Source organism: Rhinatrema bivittatum, chromosome 9 (genome assembly GCF_901001135.1).
Source record: "Rhinatrema bivittatum chromosome 9, aRhiBiv1.1, whole genome shotgun sequence".
NCBI lineage: Eukaryota > Metazoa > Chordata > Amphibia > Gymnophiona > Rhinatrematidae > Rhinatrema > Rhinatrema bivittatum.
The window spans coordinates 105,103,517-105,130,428 of record NC_042623.1 but is presented as its reverse complement, the minus strand read 5'-3'; the positions used below and the strand labels follow the sequence as shown (position 1 = coordinate 105,130,428).

General features: G+C 43.8%; 1 protein-coding gene across 2 annotated transcripts in view; it reads right to left on the bottom strand.

Annotated features, from left to right (window-relative positions):
- Positions 1–26,912, bottom strand: part of CNTN1 (contactin 1) — a 295,655-nt gene that overhangs the window by 30,304 nt on the left and 238,439 nt on the right. Inside the window, exons 19-20 of one of the 2 annotated variants that reach the window (XM_029616197.1) lie at positions 13,578–13,764; positions 11,977–12,089 (exon numbers count right to left, since the gene is read on the bottom strand). In XM_029616197.1, coding sequence (XP_029472057.1) covers positions 11,977–12,089; positions 13,578–13,764 — 300 coding nt within the window. Of the gene's footprint in view, positions 1–11,976; positions 12,090–13,577; positions 13,765–22,781; positions 23,284–26,912 lie in introns of those variants that run through there. The other variant, XM_029616198.1, reaches the window with a different exon arrangement.

Genomic DNA, 26,912 nt, shown 5'->3' with positions numbered 1-26,912 from the left:
ATGTTTTACAGAGGGAACATTCAGAAAGTTATACTGTGAAGAGCATAATAAATGAGGGGGATGATAGATCTTAATAGCTGAATTGACACAAGGTGGCACTAAGATGGCTTTAAAAATTATGGTAACAGGAAGCCACTAATGTGATCACTAAATGCTACATTTACCACAATATAAGCTGTGACATTCTTTACTAGCTGTAGCGGCCAAATTAAAGAGTAAGGAAGCCCCCCCCCCCCCCCAAAAAAAAAAGAGAGTTGCAGTAATCAATTGAAGTAGTTATCATCGAATGTACTTCGGACTGAAAATTAAATTCACTCAAAAAAGATTTGATATTATGTCGTAAACAGAATTGTAAAACAATCTCATGACAATGGATTTAATATGTGGATGAAGGGTCAATATTGGCGCCTAGGTTCCTATCTGTTATTTTACTGGGATTGTAGACCTTCAAAGTCAAATGTAATATTTGAAGCAGTCTTAGGACAATGGGTCACCAAAAAATGTCAGTTTTCTTAAAATTTAAAACTAGATTGTTACAGGCAATTTAAAATTCTATGTAATGCAACATCAATAGAAGTGGTGAGTGAGACATAAAATTGGATATCATCTGTGTAAAGTTTGAATCTTATATTAAGAATAGCAAGCACTTTGCACAGTGGAGAAATGTAGATTTTATTTATTTATTTACCTAAGTTTTTTATATACCGGCATTCAAGACTAGTAGTCCCATCATGCTGGTTCACATAGAACAGGAGTGCAAATTAAACTAAATTAAATTAAATAGTATTGCTGATAAGGCAGAACCTTTTGGAACACCAGTATGCAAAGGGCAGATATAGCCAATCCAAGAGAAATCCTCTGAAAATAATTGAGAATGAAAGAAAAAAAACATTGAAGAGCCACTGATGTGACACCTAACTCTTTGAGATGCTCTAGAAATATATTGGGGTAGATTTACAAACACGGCGCGTTCATGTACTTTTGTTGGCGCTCCAGGCGCAAACAAAAGTAAGCGGTATTTTAGTAGATACGCGCGTAGCCGCGCGTATCCGTTAAAATCCAGGATCGGCGCGCGCAAGGCTATCGATTCTGTATAGCCGGCGCGCGCCGAGCTGCGCAGCCTACCTCCGTTCCCTCCGAGGCCGCTCCGAAATCGGAGCGGCCTCGGAGGGAACTTTCTTTTGCCCTCCCCTCACCTTCCCCTCTCTTCCCCTACCTAACCCACCCACCCGGCCCTGTCTAAACCTCCCCCTTACCTTTGTCGGGGGATTTACATTTCCCGGAGGGAGACGTAAATCCCCGTGTGCCAGCGGGCCGCTAGCGTGCTGGGACGCGACCTGGGGGCGGGTCCCGAGGGCGCGGCCACGCCCCCGGACCGCCCCGGGCTGTAACCACGCCCCAGGGCCCGCCCCCTCGACACGCCCCCGACACGCCCCCCTCGGAAAACCCCGGGACTTACGCGAGTCCCGGGGTCTGCGCGCGCCGGTAGGCCTATTGAACATAGGTGCACCGGCGCGCAGGGCCCTGCTCGCCTAAATCCGCCCGGATTTAGGCGGATTTAGGCGAGCAGGGCTCTGAAAACCCGCCCCAATATGGTTAAGGATCTTAATTTTCAGTTTTTAATTTTAAATTTTTCTCAGGAATATATCAGGGTTTATTATGAAAGAAACAAAAGCAGGCGAAAATCAGTGGAAAAATGTGACATTTTTCTGGATAAATAGAGTTTATTTTAGAGTACAGAAACCATTATAATAAAACAATATTGTTACCTCGATCGGGGCGCGCGGCGGCGCGACGCGCGGGAGGAGCCGGGCAGCGCTCGGAATCTGATGGCGCGTTTCGGTTGGCGTCTGCGGCGCGGGTCGCAGCGCAGGACTGGCGCTTCCCCCGCGAATTGCCGGCCTCTCTGCGTGCTAGCAGGACCAAGTGTCGCGCGATTGGACTGGCCACGTCCCCCCGACGTCAGACGCCGACTTAGGCGTTTTGCGCGGGAGATAGGGGCTATTTAAACGGCAGCACTTCTCCTGTTTCTTGCTTCGGCCACGTTTGTTCCTGGGAGCATCGCTGTGTGTTTGGCTTGCTGTTTTCCTGCTTCTGATCACCTTGGACTGCCTCTGGATTATTCTGCCTGCTGCCTGCCTGTTCGGATCTTCTGCTTTTGGTTCCTGATTGTTCGCTGCCTGCCCCGACCTTGGACTGCCTCTGGATTATTCTGCCTGCTGCCTGCCTGTTCAGATTATCTGCTTTTGGTTCCTGATTGCTCGCTGCCTGCCCCGACCTTGGACTGCCTCTGGATTATTCTGCCTGCTGCCTGCCTGTTCGGATTATCTGCTTTTGGTTCCTGATTGCTCGCTGCCTGCCCCGACCTTGGACTGCCTCTGGATTATTCTGCCTGCTGCCTGCCTGTTCGGATTATCTGCTTTTGGTTCCTGATTGCTCGCTGCCAGCCCCGACCTCGGACTGCCTTTGGATTACTCTGTCTACAGCCTGTACTGACTCGGACTGCCTACCGATACCCGCGCTCTCCTCCTGAAGCCAGACTCCAACGTCTCCAGGTAAGCGGTCTAGACTGTGGTTCCACTACTATCTGAATACTAGTCGTAACAAATATTAAGCAGATCTTCCTACTCACCCATTCAGCAGCATCCCTATCTCTGTTCCCATCCCCTAGCATACCCCTTACCCCACACCCCTGATAATCTCTCTCTTTCCTTTCCTCCCCATTACAACACCATTCTCCTTACTAGTGGTGGCTCCAGGCTTCTCCTCTGTCTTTCAGCAGCATGCTTACGGAGTCTCCTGTGCTCCGCAGCACTGCACTTCTGTTTTTGTGCAGGACCAGCAAGCCTACTGGGAAATGCTTCTAGTAGACATGGCCTGATTCAAATGCTGCATTGGTGGCACCAAGCAGCAGGCACATTGTCTGCTTTGGGGGAGAGGGAGTGGCTCGCTCTCCAGTGCCACATCAGTGACAATGGAGAGTAAGTGCTTTCACTTGAAAGTGGGACTTGAAATGCTTCAGATGCAATGGCCCACACTGGCTTTCAGCAGTTGCTGGAGGCCTTGAGACATTGTATCTGCAACTCTGGAGTTGCTCTTTTAATCAGTCTAAAATTAGGGTGAAAACCAGTTTAAACCGATTATCACTTTGGAAAAATTTGGTAATTTATGGGTAAAAATTGGTTTTAACTGAAAATGAAGGACCCTAGTTATGGTTCAGGGTGTCAAAAGCATAGGAAATGTTGAAAAATCAAAAAGGAATGAGTACTGTAATCAAAACCATGATGGAAGACAACAAAACAAGAAAGAAGCTAAAGTTCCATACTATGAACAGAATGAAAGTCAAACTGGCTATCATCAAGGAAATTATTCGCATCAATATGGTTTTGTAGCTGACGCAAAGCTATTTTTTCCATCATCTCCAGGACATTTCCCTGTACTTAATGTTTTAATAGGGATATGCATAGTTTGAAATGAGAAAGTATAATGCAACTAATGAGACCATTTTAATTTCATTTGTGGCCCCTCTGAAATGAATGAAGGGTGTCTATAAATATAAATGAAAAATTAGATTTCATTTGTTTGTTTCCTATTTAAGTCTATGACCCATGTGTAGTGCGACTAGTAGATATAGAAATCAAGCAATGCCTGTGGGGCAGTGGTCTGAATGGAGCCAAGTTGGGAGAAGCAGGAAAATAGACAGGTTGGAGAACCAATCAAAGTGAAACATTTTTTTTTAAATTAGCCTTTAGCTGGCACCTGGATCAAGTGATGTTGATGTCCTCCCACTGAAAGGTCTGACCATGTGCAAAGAAACTCCATTATTTCTGTTGGATTTCACAGGAAAGGTTTCTTTTTTGGAAGCTCTGTTAGAGTGAAAGAAAAAGTTAAAAAAAAAAAAGAGAAGAAATTTGGCACTGGCAAAGGGCTTTTTGTTATCTTTATTGCTCCAGTCACAGGGCTTGCACTGTGAGAGAGAGAGTTCACTAGAGCAGGGCAGTGAATATACAGTACTGATTTTTTTGTTTGATTCTGCACAGAGGCAGTTCACTGCTTCTAGTGCAGATTGCAGAGAAAGAACAAAAGAGCAGCCTTAACAGTTTCTTCTGTGTCTTTTGTGAGTGTGCAAACGGAGTCAGTCAGCAGTGCACACACTTACACTGTATATGTGTGTGTAGGTGTATGAATGAGAGAGAGACAGACATTTTGCAGACACAATGAGTGATAGCCAGATAGCAGAAACTGAATTTATGCCACTTTCAAGTGTTAACTCTCCTTGGCAAATTGCAGTGCTTGCTAAGGACTGAAGTGGACATTTTGCAGACACAATGAGTGATAGCCAGATAGCAGAAACTGAATTTATGCCACTTTCAAGTGTTAACTCTCCTTGGCAAATTGCAGTGCTTGCTAAGGACTGAAGTGAACGCATTCTCTCAACTTGATTGGGTGTGGGTGACAGATATTCAGTCAATATTAGAGAGGTATAAGGCTTCAAAAAGCTATGGGGTAGATTTTAAAAAATTTGCGTGGGTGTACATGTGCTCGCGTTACCCGGCGCACACACATGTTCGCCTGATTTTATAACATGTGCGCGCAAAATTGGAACGGCCTGTGAGGGAACTTCCCTTCACCCTAATCTGACCTTCCCACCCCTTCTCCTAACCTATCCACCCCAGCCCTATCTTAAACCCCCCAAGCTTTTATTTTACCTTTTGCGCCTGGCTGGAGGCAGGCACAAGTTGTGCGGGCCGGCAGTGTGCCGGCACGCGATCCTCCGACACAGCGGAGATGAGTCCCGGGGCTTTACGCACGCAACCAGGCCTTTATAAAATAGGCCTCTGGATTTACGCGCATAGAGCTTTGAAAATCAGCCTCTATATTGTGACATAAAAAACCCCAGTAAAAGTTTCCAATTCTATCATGACACTATGATCAAAGGGGAGGGGAGGGGAGGGAATAGCAGGGGATAGAAAAATGGCAGAGGCAGAGGACTGGGCGCTGCTGCAGAGCCAACCACCTGTCAGAAGTACAAGCAGTCGTAGCAATGAGAAAAAATGAGGCCCTGTCCCTAAACATAAAATAAACTTTTTTTATTCACAGAAATCCAGGAGCGGAAGCTGGCTCGAGACACAAGAAATGAAAACTGGGAGAGCATGTGCCACAATCACCTGTTCCTCTCACTCTTGCTTTGCAGCAGTGGCAAAAGGTGAATAAGCCATCTGAAGCTGACATTAGCAGGGCATGAGCAAGGACAGAGGCAGTAGAAGTGCAACACCCAAAACAATCAGCATGCTCTTCCATGATTACTGCTTCTGAGGTAATAGACAAATACTGGCATGCAACATCATCTGCATGGCACTGACATCAAGGGAAGGTAGCAGTGCTAAGCTGGGGACCCCCTTCTGCCATTCAAAGCAGTAGCAAAAGGATTGTAAATGGGGAAGATATTTTCCCAAGCTGATCCCACAGACCTTTCCACCAGTTAGGTGACAGGCCAGCAGCTCCATGCCACATGTCTGTTGCCTCTTCCCGTGTTTCCAGCCAAGTTATTACTCCCTGTTAAATGTAATTTTCTAATCTTCTAATGTTTGATGTAAACCGATGTGATATGACCTGTCATGAATGTTGGTATAAAAAAAAAAAAAAATAAATAAATAAATAAATAAATAAATAAATGTCTGTGGTGGCAAGCCAAATTAGAGCAGATGTGGTGTTCTCTATCTCTGTCCTGAGGCAAGACGGAGTCAGCATCCAAAAATGAGGTACATTGAGGTGAGGTGCCCTGTATTAGGGATGTGCAGAGCAAAAGTTTATGTCCATATGTCCATATGTCCAAAGGGGGTCCCATTTGCGGTCAATATGGACATAAACAGAATTCAATGAGTTGGGTATATGTCCATATGTGCAAATAAAACTTTAAACCCCTCACCCTCCTTAATCCCCCCCCCCCCCCCAGACTTACCACAACTCCCTGGTGGTCCCAGCGGGGTCAGGACGCCATTTCTGACCAACTTTGCAAGGAGCACGTGACGTCGGCGTCACGTCGGAGTGACGCGGCGTCACGTGATTCCCCGCGTGGTCGCTTCCGGGATCCTCGTTCGGCCCAAAAGGAACTTTTGGCCAGCTTGGGGGGGCCTCCTGACCCCCCCAAGCTGGCCAAAAGTTCCTTTTGGGCCGAACGGGCTGTTCCGGCGCGACCCCGCGGGGAATCATGTGACGCCGCGTCACTCGACGTGGCACCGACGTCACGTGATTCCCCGCGGGGTCGCTTCCGGGATCCTCGTTCGGCCCAAAAGGAACTTTTGGCCAGCTTGGGGGGGGTCAGGAGGCCCCCCCAAGCTGGCCAAAAGTTCCTTTTGGGCCGAACGGGCTGTTCTGGCGCGACCCCGCGGGGAATCACGTGACGCCGCGTCACTCGACGTGGCGCCGACGTCACGTGATTCCCCGCGGGGTCGCTTCCGGGATCCTCGTTCGGCCCAAAAGGAACTTTTGGCCAGCTTGGGGGGGGGTCAGGAGGCCCCCCCAAGCTGGCCAAAAGTTCCTTTTGGGCCGAACGGGCTGTTCCGGCGCGACCCCGCGGGGAATCACGTGACGCCGCGTCACTCGACGTGGCGCCGACGTCACGTGCTCCTCGCAGAGGATTGCAGAAATGGCGTTCTCACTCCTTGCTAGTTCACCAGGGAGTTGGGGTAAGTCTTTGGGGGGGGGATTAAGGAAGGTGAGGGGTTTAACTTTTAATTTTGGATCAACAATCGCGATTTCCAACATATCCAACATAGCTATGTTGGATATGTTGGAAATCCGATCGTTTATGTCTCATCACTTTTTTAAGTAAAAAAAAAAATATGCGTAGCGTTTTTCATATGCGGTCAATACGAATGCACACCCCTACCCTGTATGACCAACCCCTGTAAATAGTGGAGAACCTGTTAAGCATCTGATGTACCTTTAAGCCCCAAATCACAAAGTGTTTTCCGTACTACATTCAGTAGTTAAGTTATCTCCACCCCGTGCAATCATAGAGATGTGAATCGGAACTGGAATCGGTTTTGATTCTGGTTCTGATTCACATCGTCAATTTTTTTTCGTGCAGCCCTATCGGGTTTTTTTTTAATCGGCTGCGCCCGAGCCGATAAACAATCCAAGCCATTGGCCAGCCCCTGTCACATGGTAGGAGTAATGGATGGCCAGCGCCATCTTTAAAAATGGCACGGGCCATCCAGTGCTCCTACCATGTGACAGAGGCCGGCCAATGGCACGGATACCCTGTCATATGGTAAGGGCAAAGGGCCATCCGCGCCATTTTTATTAGTGGCAGCCGATGGCTCGAGAGTGGGAGATCGCTCCCGGGATCCCTACTGGACCACCAGGTAATTTTAAAATGTTTTTGTGGGGGGGGGGGGGGGGGGGGGGGGGGAAAGCTAAGGGAGCTGTTTAAAGGGTCGGGTGGGTTTAGGGGTTGTTTTTGTGTGCCATTTTTCCCGCCCTCCTCCAAAACGATAAGAGAACCCCACGAACAATTTTGTGGGGTTTTCCTATCGGTTTCTGGGAGCCCCCAATTTCTGACGACTTTGAAAATATCGTACGATATTTTTAATCGTCAGAAATACGATTCACATCCCTAGCAATCAGTGCCATAGTCACATGTAGGGAAAGCTGGCCAAGGTAGAGGTGAGTAGTACATTCCATCAGCAGCATCTCGACAAGCATGAATATTACCCATGCTTCCCTCTCCCTGATGGCACACTGGTGAGATCTGCTTGAGGCTGGGTCAGACAGCAGGATTGGTGGTGACAGAGCATCAGAACACAGGTGGGCTGTGCTGCACATCCAGGAGATAGTTACCATATCTACCTTTTGTAATATCCTAACAGTAATAAATAGAGGACTGGCAGCTAGATTGAAAAGGGAGGTGTTTTCTTTTTCCTAGGTTTATGGCAGACAGTGGTGCAAATATGTTAAAGTATGTTCTTTGCATTTTATGAATGTACGTATGTATGCTGCTTAGAATTTGAGATAATGCATCATATAAATGTGTTAAATCAATCAATCAAAAATAAATTCAATCTGTTGCTTTGCACACTTGCTGCACCTGGCAGTAAAGGATGCCCTGGAACTGGGATTCAAGAAACAAAGGATACCAGTCATGAAGGACCTGATAGAGAGGTACAGGAAAATAGCAGGGCCTTTTCATCATATCCGGAAGGGTCAGCAGCTTCTCTGTGAGAAGCAGGAGGAACATGGGATGCCTCATAACTGGCTGATTCAAGATGTTGACACCTGCTGGAATTCCATCTATCTGATGCTTCACAGATTAGTGGAGCAGTAGACACCCCTTCATGACCTGCCTCTGGAAACAGGGATGGATTGCCTCCTGGGGCATCATTATTGGACAGTGATGAGGCAGCTGGTAGAAGTCCTGAAGTCCTTCAAGGATGCCAGGGAGAATCTGAGTTCCAGCAGTACCATCTTGGCTGGGGTAAAACCTATAGTAAATATTCTGAAGGAGAAGTTAGATGGATTTCATAAGCAAGAGGGAATGAAATTATAGGTGATGCAGCGAATGAACTCTTTGCAGCAGCAGGAATGAAAGAGACTGAAACTTCTGACAGAAAACAATACTTAACATGTTTGTCACTGTTTGTGACCCATGGGTGAAAGGGTGTCTCAGCCTTTAGTCCCTTCATCTCACTTACATGAACGATATACTGAAAATTAGGGTGCATGAACAGGAGTGTCAGAGGCAGAGACACAATGGAGATATAGCACAGGAAAGAGTGGCCACCCCAGAGAGTTATGTGTGCATGAACAGCATCCTGTCGGCTACCACTTCTTCCCCCACCTCAATATAGGGCAAAGGTCAGGAGCTGAGAATTTCATTATGTCTGAGTTAGGAGGAAATGAGGACAGTAGGAAAGATCTGGACTTGGTTATGACTGAGTTAGATGGCAAGAAAGATAGAAAAGAATTGCTCCAATTTGAAAGGGTGGGCATTCTTGAGTTGCAGAATGTGCTGCGAAATTGTAAAGTTACCACTTGTGAGTCATTTTTGAATAAATCATTACCAAAATATTTGTTGTCTAGATTGCAGTCAATTGGAAGAGGGTTGTTTGCCGAGAGTACTGAAACAGTCCGTGGTAACCCTGATATTAAAATGGGTTTCCTTGGATAATTTGAACTGTGCCAGTTATCGTCCTATCCCTAACTGTCCTTTTTTGGCCAAAGTACTAGAAAAGGTTGTTTGTTCTCAGTTGTCCACTTACTTGGAAGAAATGGAAGGTTTAGACATATGTCAGTCAGGGTTTAGGAAGGGTTATAGTACTGAACTAGTAATGGCATCTATATAAGATGTGTTTCTGAAATATAAAGACAAGGGACTATCCGTGGTGATGATTTTGTTAGACTTGTCCAGTGCTTTTGATATGGTTGATCACAATTTGCTTTTGGCGCAGTGCAGACAGGTTTTGGGGGCAAGGTTTGGGATTGGTTATCCTCTTTCTTGACAGGATGTGCCTCTGTAGTTCAAAGTTACACATGTACCTCTAGTACGTACGTAAGTTTTTATGTGTGTACTTTAAGTCCACGAGGTACATGTATAATGCTGAAATGAATGAATGAATGTACAACAAGTGCACATCCCTAGCGAGTGTTGGCTGCCTAGGCTACACTTTGATTCAATTCCTAACTGTACACCTGTTACTCTCCCATTGATTTCTATGAATGTATTGACTATAATGGCTTATAGAAATCATTTTATTCAAAATTAATGAAACATATAGGATTATTTAATTTGTTGAATTAGGTCCTATTTGTTTCATTTTTCAAATTCATTTGAAACAAATTCACATGCTTAATCCTAACACAATACAGTCCTAACTTTATCTGGATAAAGATAAACATATTACTTTATGCAAGTATATTCAATGGGAGACTTGTATGTGCATGTACTACTGAATATCTGGGAAATGTGGCATGCATTTCTGACCCTGAATAGTTTTGCTGTTCACTGGTTCTCTTGAGGTCAATCTTTAGTTAGCAGGATAAAAGTATCCAGCTAACTTTGGAGCTATATTCAATAGTACAGCTGCATTACTTAGTATAGCTGGCTATCCTAAATTTAGTTGGATAACTTTATCTAGCTAACTTTAGGGCAACTGTTTGGCACAACCAGACTTAGGGGATTATTTTCTATCCTTTTCCCATGCGATTGCAAGCGGGAGCGGAGTCGGGGCGGAATCGTTGCGGCGAGGAGGCAGATGTGGCAGTATCTTTGCTGGCGGCGATAAGGTAAGACCCTTATTGCCTTAGTTTTTGGGTACTTGCCAGGTTCTTATGGCCTGGATTGGCCACTGTTGGAAACAGGATGCTGGGCTTGATGGACCCTTGGTCTGACCCAGTATGGCAACTTCTTATGTTCTTATGTTCTGTTATCGCCACCAGTAGCACATCCAATAGCACCACCTTTCACGGCGGCGCTATAGGGTGCGAAAGCCGGCAGCAATAACACTGCGGTGGTAAGATCGCTGCCGGCTTTCGCAGGCCCACCCCCTTTCGCCCCACCCCCACCCCCCGTTACCACCGGGATTCACCATTCTCTGTGAGAATGGAAAATCCAAGCCTTAGCCAGATAATTTCTCTTTTCTGGCTATCTGTGAATATCAGAATCGGCCAGATAACTTATCCAGCTAATGTAATTCCTCCCCAAAATGTCCTAGGAATGCCTCTAAGTTATTTGCCTAAATTTTAGAAGATAATAAGAAATCTGGCTAAAATTTAGCTGGATAAATGCCCAAAATGTCATTTAACTGGATAGCTTCTGAGTTATCTGGATAAATGCCTCTGAATATGGACCTCTTCATTTTTCTCTTTCCCCACTGCTGTCTAAAGTATAGCGCTATTCAAGTGCTTTGAATTGTAAAACACTGAGGTAGTCTGGTGAATGAAATGTGGCAAATGGTTTTGGTTTCTTGTTCTTCATTTTCTCTGACATCATTTTTATGAGCATTTTCATAATCTTTACTTTGCCCAGTTCCAAATACTGGCATGTCAAGAGAATGACTCTGCATGAAGAAAAAGGGATAAAGAGGACCACGGATATTGTAATGAAGCTGATAATGTATAAAATGATTTGAGATGAGAGGCCAGTTTTAAAAAGGTGCATAGAGAGGATTTATGTGAGTTTTCTGAGACACACAGATACTCTGAGCTGTGAGTGATTTTTTTAAACTTAAGGTTTAAATAATTGTATTCATCTAAGCTGATAAATAAGTTCTGGCTTTAATTAGTCCTAATTTCTGACTTTGGCTGAATCGAAACTTTAGATTGCCGCTTGCCAGCATAAGAATGTTTCCTTTCAAGCACTGTGCAGCTATGTATTACTCAGTAGTTGACAACTCAGAAAGGGCGTCAAGAGAAACTGGAATAGTTTCTGGGTGGCTGATTAAATCTGACCATTCTAGCTTGTGGATTATTATATTACATTTTAAATGCTAGTATGATTTAGAATGCCTCCAGGTAGACAAAATCATCACACATTTTTCTTTACATAGCAAAAGAAATGATGAAAGGATGTTTGCCATATATCACTATTTTGCTCTCTGTTTAATAGGTTTGTGAACTGGCATATGATTTATGAAATGTATGGGAATGTTCTCCATTCATTTTCAGCAATGCACAGGAAGCAACCCAGTCAATCAGATAAAGGCTTGCCTATGCAGAGCTGAGAACTGTAACTTTTTCAATAACAAATAAATAACAAAGTTAAATTATGACAATCAAATATTTTATGGCGTATATGTACCGAGGACTAAAAAGGACCATTGTTCTTTAACTTTTAGGCATGTTCTCCATTACTAGTACCTGCTATGCTTCCACTTAAAACATTTCATTTCAGTTCCTGTGGTTGAGCTGGAACAAAAAGTCATCAATAAACCTTAGCACACTATTAATGTAGAAATAATTAAAACAGATACATACTTTATATCCTTTCACCGTTGATTCATTTGCAAAAGACTTGACATGATCCCACGTAATAATAAAGTGAGAGTTAGATCTCACAATGCTAGTAATTTTGGGGCGCTGACTTGGAGCTAAGGAAACAAAAAAATAATTTGGTTATAGTGGTAGGATCTTGGAAAATTCCCCAGGAGGCCAGTATTTTTCACTTTGAGAGCATATCTGAAACGGCAGAGTAAGCCAGCAATACATGAAAGAAAAGACATTTACGAAAGAATTGGAAATGTCAAACCAACATTATACATGTATAGTGTTTTCTTTGGCTGCTTGGGACCACCTCCCATTTGAAACGTCCCCATGAAATGCAGTGGTTTACCAGATTTTCCTCTGGAAGTTGTCATAAAAGCCAGTGGGATAGCAATTTTTGAAACCATTTATGTGGGCAAACAGCGATTTATGTACGTAAAGAGGAGATCTGAAAACCGCCCTCCCTTGAGGCTAAAAGTATGCAAAAGTGTTCCACAATGTGTGAACTTAGCCATATTTAGAGGAGGTGTTCCTAGGACCATGTTTAGGATGGAGGAGCAAAATAGCATGTGTAGATCACATTTTCAACTCTATTCATGTTACCTTCCATGAAAGAATTAGCCACACAAAACACAATCACAAATTTTCGTGGGCTTTGTCCTAACACAGATAGTTTGAACATTGACCCATCTTTTATATTCATTTCAATTCATAAAATAAATACTAAACAAAACAATATAAAACCTGGAAACATGAAAATAACACATTTTATTACTATGCCCACTTTCTATCTATGGATAAAAAAATACATTAACGGGTCAATATTCAAAAGGATTTGTCCAGCTAATTTTTAAGTTAGCCAGAAAACCCCCAAGATTTGAATTTCCCATCCTGTTGACTGGCAAAATATTACCCAATTAATTGTTTACTCGGGTAAAATTTAGCTGGATAAAAAGCAACAGGTCAGGTGCGATGGCTACAGTTTATATGATCAGTACCAATACTAGCCATATAAGTCTGGTAGAAGAAATCATTATTCTATATGTAGCCAGAGAACTTTTTCCAGGGCAAATCTATCTAAGTTACCCTGCTAAGTGTCACTGAGTATCCTGGATAATTACTTGTATAACTTTATCAGGCTATATCAGTGCTCACTGGATTAATTAAATATATGAGATAAGCATTCCCCCTCCCCCCACACTTTTTAATTTGCTTTTCTCCATTTTTATAATTCTTCTCCCTAGTCACCATGCCCAGATTACTTAAGTTTTCTTGCTGGCCAAAGTCTGGAGATGTAGTCTTCTCCTACATCTAACCTTAGTGTCACTCACTAGCAGAGTTTGCTGCAGAAGCGGCAACTACATTTCCTCCCTACCTCCACAGAGCTTGTATGGAGCACTTTCATGACACTGTTGAGCCCATTTGGACAGGAGGTTTGAACTCAGGTCTTTTGCTCTACAGCAACAGAGCTATGGCCAGGTTACAAGCCATTATGCCATTATGTCCAATACTTAATAACTTTTTAATCAACAAAGAACACAAAAAAATTGTTTTATTATTGCATTTCAGTGCAAGTATAAGGCTTCTCTACTCACGTGCTTTTCTTGTAGAAACACCAACAAGAGGACTGGGAGGCCCATCTCCTGCACTGTTGAAGGCCCTAACCTCTATATTATAGCGTGAATAGGGTATGAGATTCTCAAGTTTGGCTGAGGTATTAGCACTGCTTACTTGTACTCTTTGTGCAGCTGCTTCCTTATCTGTAACACGCCAGTAACGAATCTGCAAGTATACATGTTGAATAAATATTTTTGGTTGCAATTATTATGTCAGAAAGACCATGAAAGCAACAAGCTCAATATTCAAGCCGCTTTAGTGGACAAGTTATCTGACCAAACGTAGCAGGATAACTTGTCCTGTAAATTCAGGTACCTGATTCACTGCTCCCTGTTTCCAGCTTGGGATTGCAGTACAATGCGATCCTGGGCACTTAAAGCATTACTCTGGTAATAAGCTGAAAGCATACTCTATTCGGTACATGTTGGAGTTGGGTGTCCTAGCCAGCGGGTGGGTTGGGACTTATGTGGTGGTGGTAGTGGGGTAGGAGGGGAAATCGGGCTAGGACTGTACCTTTTTTAATCTAAACAGTGCTACTTAACCGGATATCTTTTGAAGATATCTGATTAAGTAGCTAGTTATCTGGCTACACAACGCAGGATAACTTTAGGTCTGCTCTGAAACAGGCCTAAAGTTATCTGTCTAGCTCAACAGGATATAGTTCAAAATTGGCTAAGTTAGCCAGATAACAAAACCCCTCCCAGAAACATCATGGGAATACCTCTTTTTTATCCGGCTAAATTATAGCTGTATAATGACTGGCAAAACTTGCCATTTAGTTGGATAACTTTGAGTTATCCTTCTAAATGGCTTTTGAATATTGACCTCAACATGTATTGTACGCAAAAGCATCTAAACATGAACAGAATACTAAAATCTGTAACTTACTACTAAAATAAAAAAAAAACAAAGATCTGCCAGAAGCTTACCCCCAAAACATTAATGGATTATGATTACTTTAATTATATAATTTCCATTACTCTGTTTTATTATCATACCAAATACAATATATTGCATTGAGCAAGAAAACTGATGTAAAGATATAAAAACAACTTTTACTCTATCAATTTTGGGCACAGATAGCTAGCCAATACTTTTCATTCAAAAGTTGCTTCTTCATATTGTGCAATATTACTTGTGTAGCTCAGACATTGTGTACATTTTTACTAGGCAGGATAATTCATAGAACATTTTTCATGTTGCTAACAGACCTCTGAAACTTTTGCTATAGTACAGAAACATTTTTCACATTGAACATTGAAAATACTTCTGGTATTTTCCATGCAAAATATTCTGGAGCAAAACTGTAACAATTTTTGCAATAGACCAAAATATTATTAGCATCTGCCCCTTTAAAGCTTAGTGAGTGATTTGTAAAATAGTCTTAATGAGATGGAACCGGTTTTCAGGACACCAGTGTCCTAGAACACTCAGCCCAATGTCTATTTCCTACTCATTTCTCTGGAAATTACTCTCAGGATGAAAATGATTTATTAGGGTGATTTGCAGCCTTTGTGTGTTCTGCTGGGATTAAAATTTTCACATCCTTTGCCTTGAAAGCGTCAAACTGAATGCCAACAGGAAGATTTTACCAATATCTTGTTTTACATGAGTTAAAGCACAAAAATTACAACCAAGTAGGAAGGATATCTTATTATACCATACAAAGGGTAGTCAGTATGAAAGACACTAGGAATGTAACTCTTGACACAATGTGGAACAATTATGCCTGCATAGATAACATAAGATACTCTTTCAAGCCTTTATGTGTTCTTATTGTAAAGAGAGCTCAAGCTGGCTAAAATGTAATGTGTAGAACTGCCAGGCAGGTGAAATTTATGAGCAAGGCCAGTGGAAGAACTTGACGGTCTAGGCAGCTGCCTAGTGCTTCCATCAGCAGTTACTACTCGCAATCTTCTGCTTTGAATAATTTTATGTCATCTGCAAATCTGATTATCTCAGTAGTCATTCTCTTTTCCAGTTCATTTATGAATATTTTAACAGCATCGGTCTCAGTACTGATCCCTGTGGTATTGCTTGCCTGGAATCCTCTTTCTGCACCTTGGTGTTTTCTTCCTCATTCTTTTGTCCACTCATGTTACTGTGAACCCTGTAAACCTAGTACCCTTTGTCCCTTTGCGGAGCCTTAGGCTTGTCTTTATGCCACTTTGCCACACTCTAAATTCTTGCTGTTCTTCCCATCATGTGATACCACGTGATGATTACTTCTCGCAAGTACTAACCACTTTTCTCCATTTGGAAAATCGACCATTTAGTACTACCTGCTGTTTCCCACGTTTTAACCATTTACCAATTCACAAAAGAACACCGCTTCTCACCCCATGAGTTTGTAATTTTCTGAGGGGTCTCTCATGGTGGACTTTGTCAAATGCCGTCTGAAAATCCAAATACATTCTATCAGCCAGCTCACCTTAAGCTACATGTTCATTTATACCTTTACAAAACTCTAAAAGATTGGTAGCACAGGACTTCCCCCTTGCTAGAACAGGTTGATTCTTCTTCATTAAGTAATGTCCATCTCAGTAGCCGGTGATTTTGTTTTTAAGAATGCTTTCTACCATTTTGTAGGGATATTCAAGAGAAAAAAATTCTGTTTCAGTTTGTTTCTTCAATTCATTGGGACTCACATTCATATCATTAGTTTCAATACTGAAAACAAAAATGTGTTTATTTGTTTCATTTGTTTTCCATTATAACCTATGGGGGAAGTGTTACAGTCAATTCTGGGCTCCAGAATAGTGATTTTTTTAAAAATCAGTTCTAATGAAACTTGTGAGAAGTAATCATCATGTGGTATCACATGATGGAAAGAACAGCAAGAATTTAGAGTGTGGCAAAGTGGCATAAAGACTAGCCAAAGGCTCCGCAAAGGGACAAAGGGTACTAGGTTTACAGGGTTCACAGAGTTCCCTAAAGTAACATGAGTGGAAGGGTTCCCAGAGTTCCCAGAGACAGAGTCCCCAGTACAGGGTTCACAGAGTTCCCAGAGACAGAGTCCCCAGTACAGGGTTCACAGAGTTCCCTAAAGAATGAGGAAGAAGAGGAAGAAAACCCCAAGGCGCAGAAAGAGGATTCCAGGCCAGCAATAGTTTCATGAACACTTGATGGCATCATGAGAGGCAATGTGGTACCAAACATGGCATCAGCACCCTAAGGCACCATGAAGGGGGAATGAAGCTGAAAACATGGTAGGAAAAATCCCACGGTACAGATAAAAGGACCAAGAATCAGAAAAAGTGGTATCAAGATTTCAAAAGCATAGGAGAGGGGCACAGCAGCACCCGAGATTGGCAAGAAGACCTCAAAGTGTAAGAGCTGGAGTATGCTAGGAAGGTGCAGAAGACCTCAAAGTGTAAGAGCTGGAGTATGCTAGGAAGGTGCAGAAGCAGAAAGAAGTTAAGAACCCTCAAGGTGTAAAATCTGTGCATAGCCAGCAAGGCCAAGAGGCACAAGGATCTGAAGGTGTAGGATAAGGGGCATAGCATTAAGGCAGAGTGGCAGAGGAGATGCCAGTCATTCTGTTGGAGCATACAGACAACCGTAAAGGGGGATGCCTCTTCCTGTCGAAGTATGGCTGCACCTGGCTGATTCACCAGTCCAGTAAGATATGTTTGTGTCAAGGAGTAAACCACACACATCATAGGTAAGCAGTTACCCATGTTTACAGAACAGTAGAACTGCTGGTGGATCATGAAATCAGTTATGCTTCATGCAGCAGTACAGCAAGTGTGCAAAAGAATGGATAGCCATGGCAAGAGCAAGAGATGGCATGAAGGTGAGTACCATACATGAAGAATGGTATTAAAATCCCGAGGGCAGCTTCAGTAACATTTCAAAGCAATGTATGGTTAGGGCATGACGAAAAGTGGTCAGGCACTGTAGGAGAAGGGGATTTGGCAAGACCCTTGAGCATAGCTGGAGTAGACTGAAGCACCCTCAGGTACCAAGAACGGCTGGGAATGGCAGCAATGGTAGCAGTGTTACTGGTATATCTGAAGAACTGGAATGGTAGGAGAAGAGCAACGCAGCAAGTCGGGTATCTGTAACATCCCCAAAGGTGTTTTCCAGTTCTTGTACATGCACAGAGAAAGAGAGCAAGCAGGCACCGTAATGTGGCAAGAATGACTTGGAGCACTGACAGCAGAAGTGGTGTTGGTGATTGTTAATAATTTTTAAAAACTGGAATGGAAGGAGCAGAGCAACACAGTGAGAAGTGTAGCCGAAATACCCGCAAAGCTGTAGTGTTGTCTGTGTCAGGTCCATGTAGCATCTGAAAAATACCTTTGGAGGCAGAAATTGTAGCATTCTTAGGGAATACAAAGTTCATTGAAAATTATTAAGGATCCTGACCCTTGCTAAGACTGTTTTGATATGGTTGGAGCATGGCATGCTGAAGCTAGAATTGTCAGGTCCCATGGATTGTAGCTGGAAAAAAAGCAGAATTATGCTGGATATGTCAGGCCTGAGTGGATATGGTGGAGAATGGTGTGCTGCAGCTGGAAGTGTCAGGCCTCAGTTCTCATGGTTGAGCGAGACAGACTTAGGTCTCAGTGGATATGGTGGAGAATTGGATGCTGCAGCTGCAAGGCCACAGTAGTTATGGTTGGAGCAAGACAGCCTTATGCAGGATTCATCAGGCCACAATGGATATGGTTGGAGCAAGGTATGATGCAGCTGGAAGTGTCAGGCCCCAGTGCTCATGACTGGAGCAAGACAGACTTATGCAGGATACATTAGGCCTCAGTGGATATGCTGGAGAATAGGATGCTGCAGCTGGAAGTGTCAGGCCACAGTGGTAATGGCTGGAGCAAGGCATGCTGAAGCTGGAAGTGTCAGGTCACAGTAGCTATGGTTGGAGTAAGGCATGTTGCAGCTGGAAGTATCAGATCAAGGTGGTCATGGTTGCAGCAAGACAGGCTTATGCAGGATATATCAGGCCTGAGAGGATATGGTGCAGCATACAGCTGTTGAGGGAAAGCAGGCAGGGGAAGTCAGTGGAGTCATGCCTCAGTGCTGGAGTTTGGGGGAAAGCAGGCAGAGAAACTCTTCTGAATCATGACCTGGCTTTGGTGCTTGGGGCTCAGCAGGCAGAGGAACTCAGTGGAGTCATGACCCAGTTATGGTGCTTGGGGGTAAGCAAGTAGAGAAAATCAGTAGAGTTATGCCCAAGTGGTGGTGCTTGGACTTTGGCAGGCAGAATCAGGATGTGAAATAACCCCTGTGGTGGTGCTAGGTTATGGCAGTGGAAGGTTGCTGCTGGATGTGCTGCCAGATTCTTATGTTGCTGGAGTTGAGATATGGCAGTGTAAGGCTGTTGCTGGATGTGCTGCCAGAGCCCAGTAGTGTCAGGACACAGTGTTGTTGGAGATGTGTAAGGAGGAAGCACAAGGAGTGATGCCACAGTGTTGTTGTTGGGGATTGGTAAGGAGGAAGTAGGCTGAGTCAGGTCATACAGTTTATTTTGGGGATGTGTAAGGAGGAAGCAGAAGTGAAGCCCCAGTGTTGCTGTTGGGGACATGTAAGGAGGAAGCGGGCTGAGTCAGAACCCACTGTTGTTGTTGTTGGGACATGAAAGGAGGAAGCAGGTGGAGTGAAGCCCCAGTGTTTTTGCTGGAAACATGTAAGGAGGAAGCAGGAGGAGTACCAGAAGCAATGGGAAGAGGGGGGAAATATTGTTTTGTTTTGTTTTTGGAGGCTTTCCCCCCCCCATAACTTTCATTTCGTGTAATGTTTATTTTGTTTCTTTAGTTTAAAAAAACCCCAAAATAAACATTGGGAAAAATCCCCAATAAAAGAAAAAAAAATGGGGCTTCCCATGATCCCCACCAATCCCTCCCAGATGGAAAAATGCTGGGGCCAGGATCCTCCCCAGCCCACATCCAGTCTTGGGGGAGGGGAGTTCTCGCAGACAAAACCTAGACCTTGGCCCAATCCAGGGTCTTGCGTGGGGCCTAGATCAGGGTCACTGTGACTTACCCTTAGGCCTATGCAAAGCCCAGGCTTCTGAGGCCTGGACCCAATGCCTGGGTTTGGCTTATTCCAGGACTGAGGCCCAGGCAAGACCCTGCAGCCTGGCCTGGTGGCTGGGTCCTGATGCCAAGGCCTCAACCAAGGCCAGGTCCTCGACACAGACCTAACACTGGGGCCTCACCCAGAGGCTGTGTCATGATGCCTGGCCCTTGGCCTTAGAGCTCCTATTTGGCTTCTTCTTTCTTCCATTCTTATTTGCCAACTGACACCGTCCTCTAGAGTCATTGTACCAGAGTTAATGAACTCTGGCGCATCCTCTCCAGAGGAGGACATCATACTGATGTACAGCAGTTGAATTAGCAGAGTCTGACAGGCCCCAGTTGTCTTGTTGAGGACACATCAGGAGGCAGCAGGATGTGACAGGCCACTGTTTTTTTGATGGTGACAAGTCAGGAAGCAAAAGGATGTGACAAGCCCCAGTTTTGTTGATGGGGACAAATCAGGTTGGGGGATCACTAAGGAGGTAGCAGGATTGGGCATAACCCAGTGAAGCAGCTTGGAAGCAGTTTTAGGAACATTCATCCCCTTTTCAAATAGTGTCCTCTGCTTTGCAAAAGGAACCCTCTGACTATTACTTCTACCTCCATTCCTAGGTGTATATTGAAGTGGATACTGATTCTACACGTGATGCTCCATCCCAGAATTACTTAAATGGTCCACTTGCCTCCTCAGCTGATCTTCTTTGCACAACAGTTACAACATGCAAAGTGTGGGTCCTCCCTGACTAGAAAATGGCTGCAGATCACAGATTTCTTTCATAATCCCTCCGTATCCTGGGGGGTGGATGATGGTGGCACTGAAGTGGCGGTGAACACAGATGGAGCTTGAGGAATTGGGGCAAAGGATTCACACATCTTTTCCTGCACTGTCAGTGTGGCCTGCTCTTCCTCACCAACATCAGCTCCTACCTCTCTCTCTCCTCTATCATTGAAATGGAGGCTAAAACTGTACTCACTAATCCTTCTAATTCAGGTTCTGTAGCTAACAACTCTCCCACCTCTGTTTCAGGAAAACCTTTAAAGGGAGATTCTTCAAACTCTGATTCAGAGGAAGAGGATGACATGACTGCTTTTGTCGCTTGCACTGCCAGAGATTTAGGTTTTACCATTTGCACTTCAAATTCCACAGGGACTGGTGGTGGTTGTTCCCTGTGGCTGCTGCCTGCCCTTTCCCTCTCCTCCGACACAACAGTGTCTAGCTGATATACAGCTGGTGCTGGCATATCCTCCTCCCCAAATGTTAATTTCTTGCGGCTTGACATGCTTGTTTCTCCTTCTGATGTTTTGGATTTTAAAAAATCCCTCTTTATTTTGGTTGGAGGACTCACTGTTGTCTTATAAAAGAGTCCTTTCCCAAAAGTGGGCTTGCCATGGCCTCTACCTTTGCCTTACATGATGTGATTTTATCAGATGTTGTACCTGCTCACTGGGATTTAAATGATGGATTGGACAAAATATGTTTTAATCTTTATTATTTTCAATCAGGTGAAAGTGTGTGCTACTGACTAAACTGTGTGATCACTATGTGTTTAAGGTTGAACAACACATGGAGAAGATGCACTACAGTATTATTTTAATATACTATATTTACCTCTCCAGACTAGTACACTGAAGAACACACATGCACAAAGCAGAGAATGATGAATAACACTACAATATGTGTGTTACTGCAGCCGTGTGAGCACTAGTACTGTAGTAACAAAATTGGATGCCTCAGAGACACAGGTCTTGTTAAAAAAGAGTCATCTGTAAACAATTTATTCCTGGGTTTTTGAATCTTCTGTGGGAGTTGGGAGAGATATTCTGGATGCTGCAACAAAGGGGAGGTTATTTGAAACCTAGCCAATTCCTTTTACAATCCATAAAGCTTCCTATTATCTGAGTACTTTAAATAACGTGTGAGCTAAAAAGTTAACACCTGGTCTGAGGCTGATGTTAAATTTTAGGCCTTAGTCAGCACACACAGTAAATAACACGTGGAAGACAGCATACCATGCTATGTAGTATGTACCTAGCAATGCCTAATCTGCAAATGATATACTTAATTTGTATGCTTTTATGGACTAATTTTAGCATGCATGTTCTAGCATCTTCTCGAAGCATATAGCATGCAGAATAGGACTTTAGTGCATAGCATGCTTTAGCGTGCACACAGTAAAGAACCTTAGGGACTGATTTTCCAAAGCATTTACATGATTAAAATGGGTTTTACATGTATAAATGCACTTTACCAATGTAAGTGGACATTTGAAAAATGCTACAAACTATGCCATTGAATTGTCAATAGGTGTTAATGCATTAAGTACAGTTAACATGGGTAAAAGTCTTTTGAAAATTGCTGCAATAGTATGTTACATTTACATATGCAACTCTTTTGAAAATTCATCTGTCAGTGTGCACATCCAGCTTTATTGCATAGGTTCTTTAGTGGATATTCTGAAAGCTATGGAGCTTAGAAATACATTTTGTGACTCCCAAAATGAAAGGGCAGTTGAAATACTCCAAAACACACACAATCCAATCCAATAACAGGTTATTTGAGAAGTCAAAGCATAGAGCAAACCCTCAGCAAGCAGCAGAGTTCCAAACTGACTCCATTTTTTGGCTGGATTATTTTTTTTAGAATAAGCTAATCTAGTCATGATTTATTTCATTGCAGGCAAGGAGTTTTAGTTCTGCTTTCCTTAAGACTAAAAGTCCACCTATGCCATGAGGCAAAACTGGGAATGAATCAGCTTCCCTTGAAAAAGTGAAGCCAGTGAAGCTAACTAGCAAAACTAAAAGAGTATGTTACTGGTTTATTTGAAAGAGAAACAAGAGATTGTCTATTCATAAGTATAGGTCTTTGCTTTATAAATAATGCATAAAGAAAGAGACCGTCATTAAATTAAATCTGCAGCAATGATTTCAGTGATCATTACATTCTGAGATATAAACCTAAAAGTAGAAAATATTTATGAGGTTGCTGCTTTTATCTACTAGATTTTATTATATATTTAATTATTTGTTAAAGCCTGAAGGAGAAAAAAGAGAAGCAATATAAACATATCAAAGGTTTTTACTAAAATAGTTACATCTGATGTTACATATACATTTTTGGTTTAATTACCAATTCCTCTTGTACAGTAAGTTGATAAAGATTATGTTACCTGTGGTATATACATTTCTATAAAGTATGCTAAGGATTTATGACTCCATATCTGGTGTGCTCTGATATATTTGCTTCTATGTTGTGAATTAGAGAAACACTATACCCGAATAAACATGTAATATTGTTTGACAGATCGCAGGCCAAAAGGCTTCAAATTGCTTAGATTAGAGGCCTTGCTTTCCTCCAAATCACCTACACCAGAGGAGAACTCTGCAGAAATTCGGCTTCCCAGAGCTTTTGTTTTCTGATTTGTGAAATGAGTAAGAATGATTTGAAACTTTATTACTTCAATGAGATGAATTGAGCAGTCAGTTGCTATCATGTCAATCAATGTAAGCTTCAACGAGAATGAGACATGATATTTTTCATAACATAATGTGTGGCTGGCATCTGTACATCTCCTTAGTGTGTTCTCTGTTCTTCATCTTCTAGTGTCCATGGTTGATCAAGGTAGATGATGGTTCAATGGATGATGAGGAAAATCTGTTGCATGACAGGATAAAAATGGGTATGATAGATGTCTGCATTTTTCTAGATAATATGTAGACAGATGTCTGAATAATATATAGACAGATTTTTTTTTTTTTGGGGGGGGGGGGGGGGGGGGGGAGGAAGGGGCAAGCATGGTTTCTCTATATTTTTGTTGCCTAACACTGGGGTCTGATTTATCAGAATTTTTCCCAGAGGTATGGAATGGGGGGAAAACACTTCCTAATTAAATCTAGCTCATTATTTTAAACATTTTTATAGAAAATTGCATATTTCAATTTTAAAGGTGGCTGTGCCTTTGCTCGTCTTTACCAGCTCAGTTCTGCAGGATATGGGAGCTTTTTGCATTTTTTGGTCCTCCCCCTGGCTTGAGTCCACCCTTAATTGGGATGGGTTTTAGCTTTCATATGGGTTGGCAATACTTTTGTTTCAAAGGGTTTGGAGTTGAGAGGGATAAGGAGATTTTTTGTGGGTATTGGAGTCAGACCTTGATAATTAGGGTCTGATTTTGCTGTAGTTGATAGGCTTCAAAGTCTACCAATTAAGGAAGTATTTTTTTTTTTTTTTATATTGAGAGGAGTTTGGGGAATCTGGAGTCTGACTGGGCTCAAAATGAAGGAATCATCACCCCTTCCAGAAGTAACTAAAGTCCAGCTTGTTTGATTCCCTATGCTTAGTTAACAATAAAGACCAGACATACTGGGAGAGAGGTTGTTTTTATAGGAACATAGGACTTGCCATACTTGATCATACCAAATATCCATCCAACAGTGGTCAATCCAGGACACAAGTACCTGGCAGGATCCCAAGCAGTAGATTTCCCAAGTCCACCTTAATAATTGTTTATGGACTTTTCCTCCAGAATCTTGTCCAAACCATTTTTAAACATATCTACACTAATAGCTTCCACTACATCCTCTAGCACTGTTGGATTCATGGACCCTTGAGCCGGCTGGGACAGATGATGATGCACCGTGGAAGGACCCACAGTGGAAGTCGAAGCCGGGAGGCGGCACAGGACAACCGGAGGGATCTTCACCACTGGAAGCCCAAGGTCCCCCCAGGAGGAGCCTGTGAGGACCCGAGCCGCTTAGACTTACGTGCGGTCTCCTGTGGGTCGGTGTCTGAGGAGGAGTTCCAGAAGATAGAGCCGAGTAGAGCTGAAGCCAGGAGGCCAACTGGAACTTCACCACTGGAAGCCCGCTTTCCCCCCGAGAGGAGCTCTTGAGGACCCAAGTCGCTTGGACTTAGGAGAGGCCACCTGGATGAAAGTCGGAGTCAGGAACCAGTGTATGAAAGCCGGAATCAGAAGCCAGTGGACGGACTGAAGTCAGAAGCCAGTAGTCAGAAGCCGAAGTCAGAAGCCAGTGGATGGAAGCCGGCATCAGAAGCCAGTAGTCGGAAGCCGAGGTCAGAAGCCAGGGTCAGAAGCCAGTAATCGGAAACAGCAACTCAACTCTCTACAAGAGTGAACCTCGTTGCAAGGCACTGAGATGCTTGTTAAGCCAGTTTAAATACTGGCAGCGTCTTACATCACGTCCTGAGGCAGGGCAGGGTATTCCCGCGCTGGTCCCTTTAAATGGCTGACCTCCTGCGCGCGCGCGTCTAGGGGCGGGGCCTGCACCGACGTTGGCGTCTCCCTCGCTGAGGGAACACCACGAAGGAGGCCACGGGCCCGACTAGGCCTCAGTCATGCTGCCGTGAGACGCCCCGGGGTGAGTGGGAGACCAGCCCGCGGACCTCCGCAGGTCGGGCATATAACAAGCACTGAATTCCAGAGCTTACTTATGTGTTGAGTAAAAAAATATTTTCTCCTATTAGTTTTAGCCTTTCCTCATAGGGGAATTGTTTCATCCCCTTATCATTTTGGTTATCCTTCTCTGTACCTTTTCTAATTTTGCTTTATCTTTTTTGAGGTGTTGTGACCAGAACTGCACACAATGTTCAAGATTAGATCACACCATGTAGTGATACAGAGGCATTATGATATTTTCTGTTTTATTCTCCATTCCTTTCCTAATAATCCCTAGCATTCTTTTTGCTTCATTGGCTGCAGCTGCTGCACACTGAGCAGAAGATTTCAATGTATTATCAACGATGACACCTAGATCCTTTTCCTGAATGGTGACACCTAATGTGGAACATTGCATTGTGTAGCTATAATTTGGGTTACTCTTCCCTAAGAGCATCACTTTGCATTTGTCCACACTAAGGGGTAGATTTTCAAAGGGTTACGCATGTAACTTACACGCGTAACCCCGAAAACCTGCCCCTGTGCACGCAGAGCCTATTTTGCATAGGTTCGGTGGTGCGTGCAAGCCCTGGGACGTGCATATGTCCCGGGGCTTTGAAAAAGGGGTGGGAAGGGGGCGGGGTTGTGGGTATGGGGCTGATCCAGGGGCGGTCCGAGGCCTCCGGCACAGCGGCTGTGCCAGAGGTTTGTATGCTGGCAGCCGGCCGGCAGGCATAAAAAATAAAATAAGGTAGGGGGGGAGCGAAAGAAAAGTTCCCTTCAAGGCCGCTGCGAAATCGGAGCGGCCTTGGAGGGAACGGGGTAAGCCATCGGGGCTCCCCTAGGACTCGGCGCGTGCAAGGTGCACAAGTGTGCACCCCCTTGCGTGCGCCGACCCCAGATTTTATAACATGCGCGTGGCAGGGCACGCATGTTATAAAATCGGGTGTACATTTGTCTCTTTCTCCTGTGGCCATAAAATAAAGATTTTAGAGATTTTTTGGGGGGGTTGGAGTTGGGTTGTGATCCCCACATTTGTAAGAAGTAAAGAAGGATTCAGTTGCTACAGCCCCAATGTTTTGTCCCTTAACTTGTGGGGTTTGTGTTAAGAGGAGGAGATCTCCCATTGCCTGCACGAGAAGTTTTGTTTTTTTAACTTACCTGGCTATATGCTTAATAAAGCTACGCAGGTTTAAAATTATCTGGGAGAATGTAACTGGATAATTTTAAACTTGTTCTCCACCTTGACCAGACTTATTTGGCTAAACGTTTCTGGATAGTGTTGATTATCAATGCTACCCAGCTAAGTTTAAGTATCTTCCCTGGAATGCCCTTTCTTATGCAGATAAGTTTTAGCCAGAAAACCTTTGTGATCAACATGAGGTGAACTTAGCTGGACAAATCTTCTGAATATGGACCTACAGGAGTCTGGAAGTAGGTGTCACTGCTCCGTCATGATTGAAATTCCCTCCCCTAATAGCTGTGACTACTGGCTCTGCGGTAGCCATAGCCCTGGCTAGCTCAAAAGAATAAAAAGCCAAGGTTGGGAATGAAATCCAGATCTTCTGCAAGACAATGCACAGTACTACCACCGACGACCTGATTCACTAAGCTTTTTTTCCATAGATAGAAAACAGGAAAAAAAGTCTTAGAGAATCAGGCCTTGAACAATCAAGCTGGCTTCACACTTAGGGATAGATTTTCAAAGGGTTACGAGCGTAACCCCCGAAAACCTACCCCAAAGCTCCCCTGTGCATGCCGAGCCTATCTTTCATAGGCTGCCGGCATAAGTCCCGGGGCTTTTCTGGGGGGGGGGTTTGTCACGGCCAGCGCGTCATCGGGGGCATGTCGCGGCTGGCGCATCATCGGGGGCGAGGCCGTGGGTGTGGTT